General features: G+C 51.0%; 2 protein-coding genes across 2 annotated transcripts; one reads left to right on the forward strand and one right to left on the reverse strand.

Moving 5' to 3' along the window:
* Positions 1–4,236: 4,236 nt before the first annotated feature.
* On the forward strand, positions 4,237–5,933 carry J4E83_009774 (uncharacterized protein; the record flags this gene model as incomplete). Its single annotated transcript, XM_049336659.1, has 3 exons — positions 4,237–4,425; positions 4,477–4,842; positions 4,899–5,933. 3 exons carry the CDS (start codon positions 4,237–4,239, stop codon positions 5,931–5,933), a joined length of 1,590 nt encoding a protein of 529 aa, XP_049184241.1.
* A 5,814-nt stretch (positions 5,934–11,747) lies between these two features.
* J4E83_009775 (uncharacterized protein) lies at positions 11,748–12,488 on the reverse strand (the record flags this gene model as incomplete). The annotated part of the gene is made up of 1 exon (XM_049336660.1): positions 11,748–12,488. The coding sequence occupies one exon, from the start codon at positions 12,486–12,488 to the stop codon at positions 11,748–11,750; it is 741 nt and encodes a 246-aa protein (XP_049184242.1).
* Positions 12,489–12,872: the final 384 nt, after the last annotated feature.

Genomic DNA, 12,872 nt, shown 5'->3' on the forward strand with positions numbered 1-12,872 from the left:
AAAGAACGATGTTTTGATTGAGTCCTGAAGGGGGAAAACTGCAATGATGCGCGCGAGGACGGGGCCACCTTGGCAAAGCGGCACGGGCCTCAGCCGACGCGCCCATTCGAGGTCGCACCTGCCGTGTCTGCTCGCGCGCCCCACTCAACTCATCTCTACATCAATCACTCGTTCGACTTGCATGATTCCTTGGCTGCTTCACAGGAATTCCATAGCCATTATGTCTCGGAAGCGTACCAGAAGTTCATCGCGCGGGAGGCACCAGTGTACCTTCGTCATCCGTCGGGCGCTGTGAACGTGGCCAGCGGCTATCAAACTACCAGAGCCGGGGAAGCGATCCTATGAGTGGGATCGGGACCTCCTTCAACGCGTACTAATGCACGACCGGAAGCCCGCATTGGAGTCGTTCGCACAATATCAGTGCATGCGGACTTTTTGCCTACTCACTCATACATCAAGGTAAGACGTATGCTGAGGACGCGACCTTTCAACTACTGGCTCCATGTACCTAAATTCTGGGATATAGCATGTGCACCATAAGACATTCTTCGATCAACCTCCTTTCACTCGAGACTGAAAGATCATAGTACATGCCGGACACTCTTATAATCCTACCGTCTGAGGCCAAGGCTACCTTCTTCAAGGTGTACACTTGTGGTTACGGACGCCGCGTCATGTGCTGTCGCAAGCTCTTCCCTACTATCATCCATCGCTAGCCACGTCTCTGATGGGTTCTCCTTGCGGTTCCCCGATCCACCCGAGCCACCAATGGTAGTGAGTTGGACTTCTTGCTCATCCGCATCAGGTCTTCTTATTGCGTTTCGGCCTGCGCGAACCAGGACAGCAAATGATGGGGTTAGACCGATGACTACGGCTGTCGATCTGGTTAGCGACATTGCCATCGGTAGTTTCCAGTCATGCTCAACCAAATCGTGGAATGAAGGACAGCGGACGTACCAACGGCGCACTCAGCCATGCCCCAAACTGCGAGCCATGTTCCGTCTGTGTCGGCATCTGTATTGATCGTGTTTGCGGTAATTTGGGCGGCTCGGAGTGTAGATATCATGATGCAAAGAACAGCACTAGCGAAAAGCGCATTGATGCCTAGCCCGTCTGTCAGCTTCCAGGGTATCATACATTATGATTGGCAACATCAAGCATTGAATGGCTCAAACTCCGCTGTGTTTTTTGAAGTTTGAGGGCGGAGACACATACTGCGAGGGTATCAGCAGTGCATACTGAACGTCAACTCGGCTTATGACCCACCCAATCTTTTGTCCTCGTGGCAATTGAAGATTCCACGTCAGATGCATGGGAAACGCAATGACTGTAAAGAGCGTTGATCAGATGAAGCTCTGAATGGTATATGTATTGTGTGCTCGCACGTACTCATGATGTTGGTCAGCGTGTCAGCAGCGAAAGAATACCAGACACTCATGAACTGACGCACCCTGTCGTGACAGCCACCGTTGAAGAACCCTTTTAAAGTCTCGCAGGATTCGATATAGCAGACGTAGTTCCCTACTTGAGTCTATCGATCCCTTTGAGCGCAGGTAGCATCAGGGTCGAAGCTGTACGGGGACTTACAATGGCACAAAACACCACGATGAACCACCAGATCTTGTTGTAGACACTTGGCACTCCTACCAGAAGCTTTCTATACAGGAACAGCAGGCTAAACTTAACCAGCCAAAGTATTATCCAGAAGATGATAAGAGCGGGGAAGTACAGCCTTCCCAGCAAGAAACCTTCATCGATCAGTTCCGGATAATATGGCGCTCTTCCCTCTTGGACTGCCACGACGCGGTCTGACAATGGCGCAATCGCAATGTATAGTGCGCATTGAGAAACGAAGAAAGCGTATGCTAAAAAGACGCAGTAGTCTTCCGCTACAAACCTCTTCGGCCGCAGCACAAGGAGCACTATCCGAGCTATCATGACCACCAAGACAACAGATACGGCGACGTAGCCAACCGTAAGTACGGTCGTCTGCGAGAACGAGTTACTGGATTTCTTGATGCCCTCGCTGTTGCCGTTGGGTAGCGGAGCGTCTGGCATCGTGATAGATGTGCAAAAAGACCTGAAGCATCTAAAAAAAGGAAACGAGTTGGTGAAAACGAGTTGAATAGAGATGAAAAGACAGACGAGTGATGGGGCGCAGTCTATATGTGATGATCAACGCCTGAGATCAACACGGCTGAGACATTTTACATATGGGCTATAGGCTCCTTGTTGTGATGTCTGAGACATGCCTGCATCGGCAAGAGTGATTGACGCCCCAGTGATCCGGTAAATGGCGTTATCGTCAAGAGCGTTCCTTTGTTGGTGCTGCCGCTGCCAAGTTCTCGTGGTAGACGCTCCGTTCCGCCCATGTTCATCGTAGGCGCCACGCGCTATACAGCGCGCGCCAAATTGCAATGCTTGCTATTCGTGACTCTTTGTATATGTCTCCTGGTGCCTTTGGCGGCCTTTCCCTTCTCTGCAAACTGCAGGATAATGCGCAATGCTTTGATTGTCGACGAACATGCTTTACTTCGCTAATGTCGTTTCTTTGCGCGCTCATAGAAGTTGGGCTTGCTTCGCTACTCAAGCGCTTGAAAATTTGGAAATGGTTTAGAGCAGCACATCCACGGAAGTACACTCGCAATGCGGGAGTCGGTGCGTGACATGCCGAAGCTGCGGAAGGGGCCACCCGCCGGGTGAAGTGAATCCGGCCGCACTGTCACATTGCTCTAGACCTTAACAGGTATAACCTGATTAGTGCGTGAATTCTCTAAACAGAGTAGTTTTTCGTAGACTATATTACGTATCTAAAGTAAGCCTTAAGCTTTAGTATTTCTTAACTATAAAAACTTAGAAAAATCTTAACTTAATAACTAAAGTATACTATTATAGTTATATACTACTTTAATACTTAAAAAAAATAAAATTATAAAATCTTTATACTTATACTACTATTAATTTTTTTATATTTATTTCTATCTAAGTACTTAAAAATACTTTAATATAACTTTTATATATATATAATACTATTAAAACTTAGCTCTAATAAATATAAGCTAATTAAGCTTATTAACTTCTTTAATAAAAAGTATTTTAGCTATATTACTAAGTATAGAGAAGCTATTAACTAGAAATATATATTTTTACTTTAAGTAATTACTTATTATAAAGTTACTATTATCTTTATTTTTAATAATACTTTTAATAATATTATTAAACTCTTTATATATATAAAGCTAAAAACTTTTAAATAACTTTATAAAAGAGTTTTTACTAATAATACTACTACTACTAATAAAATAATTATTAATATACTTATAAATAAATTTTAAAGAAAAGTATAAAAATAAGTAAAATATATTTTAGTTAAAGTTTAAAGTAAATAAAAGTAATAAGTAAATTAAGTAAACTAGTAATTAATAAGCTTATAAGTATACACTATAATATCTTCTGCAGCGTAACATTAGGCTTGTAGACTATAGTTGTTAAGTCTTGTTGCGATGCTTAAACTGAAATATCGCACCACCCGGAGCCCGACAAGCCGGATGACCGGTGTCCGTGCCACCTTGGCAATGCGGCACGGTCCTCAACCAACGAGCCGCGCCTTTCCCACCTTCCGTGTCCGCTCGCCCACTCCACATATCTCATTCCAATATGAATCCTTCGCTCGCCCTCATCCTCTTAACCAGTTGCTCCTGGGCGCAGGAGAGTTATCGCCATGATGACACAGCTACGCACGAGCGACTTGTCATTCGGCTCTGAAGTCCAGCAATGTGCCCCATCTCCTCCTGGAAGCCACATTTACTCAACCACTCTTGCCATACCAGCGCTGAGGAGGCAATCCTACAAACGGAATATATGCACCCTATAGCGTATGCTAATGCAGGGCCGGCAGCTCACACTTGTCTCCATATGAACCCAGCCCCTCATCCGGCCTGTCTAGGCATCGGTTCGCATCCTGTCAACCCTTACGACGGAGTGAGGCTTGCACTCCGATTGGGTGTAATCCAAGGAAGCTATGTCCTTTTGCTAACAAAAGCCTAGCTAGAGCCACGGTGAACGCAGGTGTGAGCCAGAAGCCTCCTGTCGGTAGATGCAGGCTACTAATCCGAGGGACTTCTTCGCCTACTTACTCGTACATGAACATACATCTGTGGTCAACGGCCAAATGTAAAAGCACGAGGTAGCCTCGTCGTTCATCCTATTTTGGAGTCCTGTACAACATTCCCCACCATGAAATTTATTGAGAAGGTTATGTGTGGCACCCTTGCCGTAATGGTAGGGGCGTCGGCCCAAGATACGTTCGAAGCACCTGATTTCAATGTAACCGAAGCCCTGATCCAGAATGGGGTCAATGTTTCCGCAATGCCTGAATTGGCGGGCTTGGCCATCCGATCGTCTTTAAGCGGCTGCTCCATCGCAGTGAGTTTTGGCGCTGTGCTTCTCTGCAGCATAAGCTAACTTCCACGACAGTGTGGCTCGCTCGAAGTCGTCTTCGGTAAAGAAAAGACTGCCCGTGGACAGAATGCCGAATACTGGTCGAACCAACAAGCCGCCGTTGTGCCGTATTGCACCTTTACTCCCAAGGCCACTCTTGAGGTGTCATCCTTGATACTGATATCTCGCCTTACCCAGTGCCCCTTTGCGGTAAAGAGTGGTGGGCATGCCGCGTTTCCCGGTGCTTCCAGTATCCATGGAGGTATTACGGTCGACTTGAAAGACTTCACCGTGCGCAAGCTGTCTGCGGACCAGAAGACTGTCGCTATTGGGCCAGGTAACCGGTGGATAGATGCATACCGGTATCTCACACCCTACAACTTGACGATAGTCGGTGGCCGAGTACGTTCAATTCGGACGCCAAGCTACTCTCCATGAAGTGCGCTTACATCTTCTAGGCCGCACAAGTCGGTGTTGGTGGTCTGACTCTAGGTGGAGGCATCAGCGATTTGACAAACGAATACGGTCTTGCCTGCGACAATGTCGCTTCCTACGAAGTCGTTACCGCGTCTGGCGTTATTGTCAACGCGTCTCCGAGTCGCTACCCCGATCTATACTGGGCCCTACGCGGTGGCGGAAACAACTTCGGTATTGTCACAACCTTCCAATATGAGACTATTGTACAACCACCCATGTGGGGTGGGATGCGTATCCACGACCCCAGCACCACTCCCGCATTGATCACTGCATTTGAGAACGCCATCAATAATGCCGAAGAAGATACGAAGCTCGCACACGTAGTGTCATTTACAACATACGATACTTACCAGCTCGCATTTACCGAACTCGAATACCTCCTCCCAGTCGACCTCTCGAACCCTCCCGAAATCGCCAGGGAGTATCTCAGCATCCCATTCATGCAAGACAAGACGAGCAACAGTACCCTCGAAGATCTGACGCCACACCGAAGCGACGATATGCCATCTGGTTTCCGCACCTCCATGTGGTCTGCGTCATTCAAAATGAGCGCCGAGCTCATTCAGAAGATGACCGACAGATTCTTTGAGGTAGCACCTGGTCTGCCTGCCGTCTCCGTGAACATTGCATTCCAAGCGTTTTCCAAGCCAGCGCTACAAGCGATGCAAAAGAAAGGTGGTAACGCCCTAGGGTTGTACCCCGAGAACGGCCCGTTCTTCCATGTCTTGGTGTATATGGCGTGGAACGAGTCTAGCGACGACACAGCGATGATGGAGGCTGCCCAGTCCTATATTGAGACGTCCAAGGGTATGGCTAGGGATCTGGGTGTCGATAACGAGTACTACTACATGCCGTACAGCAGCGGATATGAGCCTGTGGTTTCCGGGTATGGAGAGGAGAACATGGCGAGACTAAGCGCTATATCGCAAAGGTATGACCCGATGCAAGTTTTCCAGAACCTGCAACCAGGGTACTTTAAGCTTGATGGGAAAGCACCGCTTGGTGCGAGTCTTTAGACAGCGCGCATGGAACGGGCTGTCATTGCTCAAAACTTCAGGGTTCTGCGGCGTTTGCATTTTTGTGGCTGAGGCTATTCGGGTGGCTACCAAAGTTGAGGCTTCCAACGTCGGCAGAAGACCTTCATCCCTTGCGAAAATATTACGATGTGCGCCTGCCCCTGTGCGCTGGATGTTATGCACGAGCGCAACCGAAGCATTCAATTTCGACTGTCTACGGGATTCTGATTTGAATGTAAATTGAAAGTTTCCTGGAGAACATGCGGACAGGCCCGCCCGCCCGCAGACTGTGCCGCAATACTAAGACAGCGCTAGTGGCGGAGCGCAGTGCTTAGCTGTCTTAGCCTAAAATCTGTGTCTCTTCATACTGATATTGCCAATTTAATACCTCCCCTCAGCTACCAAACTAGTCATCGCGATAGTGAGATTAGAAGGCACTCAACGCGTCGATGCAGAAGTGGTAGCTCTCTGTCTGGAGACCAGGAATACGATCCCCCAGCAAGCTGCTAGGTATACAACGGCACCCGAACGCATGGGCTGTACGTTCCCTTACCTCCGAGAAGCAATGTATCCCGCTCAGTGACGACATAGGCTGTTCATATGATACGAGTGAACGTCGAATCTGCGACATGTGAGAAGAACTGCAGGTCAATGGGCGGTAGGATAGATCTATCGACAGCCCATTTGGTACCAATAGAAGACTGCAGATGAAGTACTATCATGCTGACTGCTTAAGGTCGTCGCTGCAATGTCATAAAGTAAACACAACTCAGCCTAAATGAAGCACCATCATGTTGACTGTTGGGGTCGTTGCTGCAAAGCAACAAATTAAACACAATTTACTTTGAACGAAAAGGTGTTGTGTGGGGCTACCTGTGCGACTGACTTGTCGCTTCAACATAATAACATGACGGCAATTGTCACTCTGAAAGATGTATAAATTTCTTCGTTCGCCGTTGAGCTTTGGTTCCCACCACAAAGAACAGAATCACTCCGCACACCAAAAGCATCGTTATCATACCCACATTACCCCAATCACAATCTGAAATCCCAAAGTTACGATGTTGTCCCTGTCCTGGATCGCATGCCTCACCGCTCTCCTTCCCTTGGCTACCGCCGCATGCTGTAACGGTGACGACGACGTCCGATGTGCGGATGGCACTCGAAGTACACCATGCTGCGGATACGGAAAATGCAACATATTCTGCTGCGCCTGCAAAGGCGGCTGTCGTCACAGGAAACGGGACCTTCCCGAGGCATTCGACCTGGCTGATCGTTCGGACGCTACCATGACAGCTTTCATGGAAGCTGATACAGAAGGTACGGGCAGTATCACTTTGGACCGCTATCTGGAGTATATGGCGGTGGAGGGAGATAGTGAGGTTTGGGTCAAGTGGTTTAACGAGTAAGTGCTAATATTTTTGTTATTGCTATTGGATGTGGCGTTGACTTGATAAAGGCACGACACGAACAACGATGGTGTCATTACTGTCGACGAAGCTGCTTAAGACCATCAGCCGTATAAGACGCGGTTCTAGCCACGAATCAGGAGGGCTTGCGGAAGGATGCTGTAGGGTTAGCAGGGGATGGCATGACTAGGAGACGCTCAGGTATACGCACTCGAAAGAGAAGCGTCCAACACTCACTTGAACAACACACATTTCATATACACAATACATTCGTTTCTGCATCGTCGAGTTGAAACGTAATCGAAGACCTGAAAATGCGCGTCTAAGGGGCTCTGCCCGTTCATAGTGAGGACGTCTTGTGGACATGCACTTATTACAAATACAACATCTCTTAGCGCCTCTAACACAACATGGTGCTAGGTTAGGGTACGGCATCACAGCTTGCCATCATGCCGGCTGAATGCTGGACGTTAGATGCAGGTATTAATTGATCGTGCATGCCCAGTGGTGTCCTCTACGCCGTTTGCAGTGCCGCAAGTGGGATTGTATGAGCTTCGCGCATCGCACGCCAGGGTCTTCTCACATAGCCTATACCGTCACTGAGCGCAGTCATGCTTCTGTGACATCAAGCGTGGCGCTTCTCACATGTCAGGCACAGCAGTAAAGCATGGTAGACGATCGAACCCGCATGGTGATCGAACAAGTGCGAAAAACTTCCTAGCCCAAGGTAGCACCCGCACGTTGCCAGCATCCGAGTCCACTCCAGCGAAAGCTTGTCAATCTGTCCACATCAGCACTCAAGGCAACCACGCACATCATTCCCCTCATCGATGTCTTCGTCGTCACACCCTCTCTCTTGTCTTAACCCCCAATTCTCCCAGCCCCATCCTCATACCACCCACGCCTTCTACCCCAGCGACTTTAACCCAGTAAACCGACCCTGACGACGCGTACCTGGCGCCTCGCACATCTCAGGAACCGAACCCATGTCTGGCAGAAAAGGCTGTTGCGATTGGCTCAGCAAAATGTTTGATGTCGTAACAGACATGGAGGCGGCGCAGCATGCGGCGCATGAACGTCGGGGGGCTATTTTTGCAATCGACGGGAGGAAGGAAGGAAGCGATGGCGCGATGGGATGGGGGCCATAAGGCTGGCGCTGGCGCGGCGGCGGTACCTGAGACCAGGCGGTAATACGAGACTTGGCCCCTAGGGAGGAGGTCTTGAGAATGGTTGTCGCATTTGCCGTTTTGGCGATGGGGAGATGGGCGCGTTGCGGCTTACGAATTACAAATGCGTGTCGGAGGGCGCCGGTGCAGTATGTTTGCTATCGATTTTCATCAGCCGCGGGATCAGGTGCGATGGTGTTCTGACCGGTGGTCATGCATCGAACCAGTGGCTTGACGCCTTGGACGACAATCTGATGGCTCAGCCCTGTGAACGCGGTGCTGCGCCTCACCCACCACCACCCACCGAACGATAGCTTCCCGCAACACGCGGACATGCGACAAACCACCACGCATCGACCACCGAACACCTGCCTCGACGACAAAGCCATTGCCCAATGACCTACACTTTTTCTGCCAGTACCTGCGACCAGCGTAGCCCTGTCCAGCTCAGCGACGTACCCATCAATACTCGGCTACGGGCCCATAGCAGGCGAAGATTGACCACCAAAGTCCACAGTTGGGCAGGGCCGCTATGACTCCTCGGGGGCAGGACCCCAGCAAGCGAGGTCGACACGTTGACATTTGCACCGGACTACATTAGAAAATACTAAAGTATTGGACTGTGGGGAAGCATATCGGATCGGGTGGTTGGGATGAGGTTGGGTTCGGACGAGGGAGAATATTGGCGCTGGCGCTGTTCTGTGTGAGTCGACACGAACACGGGAATCCAGCTAGACACGTTGGCCAGCAAGACCAGCCTCGCCGGATGGGCAAAGGGCAGCTCCTGGTAAATGCGGGGGAGCTGGTGAGCTGGCAATACAGCTTGCGCACTGCTTTTGTCCTGAAACACTGACACGGGCAGCTCCGTCGATGCAGGAGCTGTGATGATATGGTTGATTCGAGACCGTCGTGTGCTGTGGGTTTCGTACAGGTACTCGTTCTGGTTGACCGGTGAGGCTGCAGTGCATGCACGCTGCACCTACTACGACGTGGACTAGAGGGCTAGCTGCATATTGACCGGTGACAATGGAGTCGCGGCCTGCTCCACTGGAGAATAAGAATATGCATATCATATGCAATCGACAATTATCCATGATGAAGTCGCGCATTCGTTGAACTGTCGTTGTTGTGCTGGGCTGGCCAGTTACGATGGCATCCTGATTATAGACAGGGTGGGGCTGGGGGCTGGCTGGAGTGCGGTTACCGGCATCACCCACGGGCTCTGGGGATGCGCAGTCGGGAACGTCCTTGATCAGAACAGATAGCTGCCGCGATATTGGGACAGTTGTCAATGCGCGATAATAAAGATGGAGAAGTGTTCTGGATTGTAGATGTCGCTATCAGGTCTGGCTAGTATGAGGGGTTGGCGGGGCCTTTTGGGCTGGACAGTGCGAAGTGCAGCTCATCAATTCTCCATCTCTCCTGAGGTTTGCAGTCTACTCTTTCCACCATCGCTCGATGACAAACATGTGCTGACGATATGTGACGTCCGATATTGGGGACTCGGTCGTTCTGCGGCGGACGCGCAATAACGTTCGTACATTCTCGTTCGATCTTCGTGTCGCGGGAAGAAGCGAGACAGGTGCTATTATCGTGAGGCTCCTACTATTGAGATCTTTCGGCTTGTGGCAATATCGCCGTTGTATTCAGGGTTGTATTTTTGGTAGTGGCGAGAATTTCTATTGAGTTCTGGTTGTGGCAGACGGCGCTGAAGATCGAGCACAGCCGGCGAGGCCGCTGCCTATCTGCCGGCTGCCGTCCAGCGCAAGTACCCCGCAACACCACATTCCATCGCTACCAGCCATCCAGGCCACTCTTAGTAATCTCCTACCAAGGCAACGATCACAGTAGACGTATTCTCGAACACCACCGATCACGGTACCTCCGTCGCCTGCCCCCAACTTGGCAGACCCTTGACTTCCGTCGTCCCGTGTGAGATTGCAAGATTCCTGCCTGGACCCTGACGTCTGCCATCATTGCCCCGCATCGCAACCTTGGAATCCTCCCTGACGAAGATCAGAATTCTGCCGTCGTGAACCATGTTGATAAGACGTCATGGGCAAACGACCCCCAGCATCCCGACTGTCATCAGAAACATCCGACCAGGGCCCCAGTCCAGCTGACGATGATGTCGTCCTGGTTTCACTCCGGGGCTGAGGTCATGTATGTAAGAAAGTGGCTTTGTGGCTCAGTATTGCACATTTGAAATCAACCGCGACGGCATGACATGTTTGCGCAACCTTGGTATACACTAGCAGTTGCGCAAATGCAAGTCTCACTTTGATACTCCAGGAGGGTGTATCGAAACCCACTTCACCTCGCCTGGCGATAAGGGAGGGTGCTTGCGCACGCCAGGCAGACATCAGGGTCCAATTCGCACACGCGCGGAAATCTTGGTTAGAGAGGGTGTTCACGCACTCGTATCCGGCGCCGGCGATCAATATATTCCTGGCCACATGATGCGGAACTTGGCTGGAGATAAGACAAGGTGTTGCTGGCTGCCCTGGGGTCTGATTGGTCGTGTCTCAGGCGTAACAAAGGGAGGAGCCAGAGGGGAGCAGCCGAGGTGTGTGTCTTGTAGGAGTCATTGTTGGTTCAGCATGTCTTGTGTGTGACTGTTTCAGAGTAGCGTGGTTCTGTGGGATTCTGTGTGTGTGGAGCAAGACTTGCGCTCCGATAGCGCATCTTGTAGTTATCTGTCGCAAAGACATTCTAGACTGCTGTAGAAATGATGTTAGTATTATTCTTGGGTAATGGGGCAAAGTCACTCCATGATGGCACAGTGATGTTGAGTGATGAGGAGATGTCTCCATTATTAGCTATCTAGCCAGACCCTCTAGTCTCAGCCCATTAACGTCATTCCAAGTCTCCTCCGCATCATCCAGGGTCCATTACCCTGGAGCGCATCATCCATTCCCTCCTCAAACACCGCAAAGGTGGAGGCATGCAACTGTGATCCTTTGCAGGTATCATTCCACCGTCGTTCCTCCAGCACCCAATAGCATGTATAAGCAACGCATAAGCAACGCGTGCGATAAAGCATGTATGAACGTGTGTTTGGCGGTGGCGCGCACCGGCGCGGAGCTTTTGCAGCGTCCGCCCGCGGATGTCGTCGTGGTGGGATCGGATCGGTTGACCGCGTGGCCGCTAGGCCTCGTAGCCGTAGATGGTATTGTGGGTATCGTATTACTCAATAAGTCGTAGTTCGTAAGGCGCAAAGAAAGTCTTCAAGTCATCATTCATCGGTAGTAGCCAGACGACCGGTGCTCGCGGATGTCGCGTGATGATGGTTCGCGGACCTCGACAGCGTAGTGCTTAGCAGCCCGGCGCTGCTTAGCCACTTCCTCCTCGTAGAGCGACCCGCGCTTGGAGTTGGGAGTGTTGCTGATCTCGGCGATTGGACGCTTCGGCCGGCTGGTGGAGTGCTGTGGCCAGTCGACGATTTCGCTGTTGCGTCGTGATGATGACTTCTTGGTCTTTGGCTCTTGCTCAACCTTGACGGAGTGGCTTCGTCGGGGAGAGGCGGGTGCTGTGCGGGGGGCAACGTAGTAGCTGCGATCCATGGAGACAAATGGCTTGCGGGATCGGTGACGGATGCTACGCTCAATGGCCTTGAGGAGGCTGCAGACCTCGATGTAGCCGGCGGGGATCTCTACACGGACGAGCTTGTTGTCTTCTTCGACAGTTGAGTAGGTGGCTCCATCGGACTTCTGGTAGATGTAGCGAGCGACCTGTTGAGCGAGACTGTGGCCGACGTCGCAGAGCTGCTCGTGGTTGCGGTGGACTTCGTAAGGGTTGTGGCAGTAAGCACACTTCCTGGCGTGCATCTCGAAGTGGTAGGCGGCCCAGCTCTCAGCAGTGTTGACGGGGCGGGAGAAAGAGTCGACAGGGTCCTCGTAGAAGCCGACCACGCGCTCCTTCTTGGCCGTGGAAGGCCGCGAGTGAACGATGGTAGGCTGGTTTGTGCGTGCGGAAGGCATCTTGGGCGATGAAGGGGGTGAGGTCTTCAAAATGGACTTGGGGTAAGCCGTTGTGACGTTGTTGCCAAGGTACGGAATGGTAGCGAAGTCACTCCCGTGTGGGAGGGTGATATTGGTGTGGTGTTGTTAAGCGTTGGTTGACTTTGGTCGTTATGGGAAGGCGAAGACTGGTTGTTATGTAGATAGCAGGTCGTCGTCGTCTGGAGTGAGTTGGTATGAATGGAGGGGCCATGGTGGGTGCGGGTGCCATGGAATATATGTCTTGTCTCTGTACAGAGGCCGCATGCCCAGGGTGTGGGTGGAAGCCTGAGCTAGGCCAGGGTTGCCTGCGCCCATCAGCAGGGCTAGGTTAGCTGCTCCTAGTGCCCAGACTGGGGGGGCCAT

Source organism: Alternaria metachromatica (assembly GCF_023757995.1).
Source record: "Alternaria metachromatica strain BMP 0045 chromosome Unknown scaffold_36, whole genome shotgun sequence".
NCBI lineage: Eukaryota > Fungi > Ascomycota > Dothideomycetes > Pleosporales > Pleosporaceae > Alternaria > Alternaria metachromatica.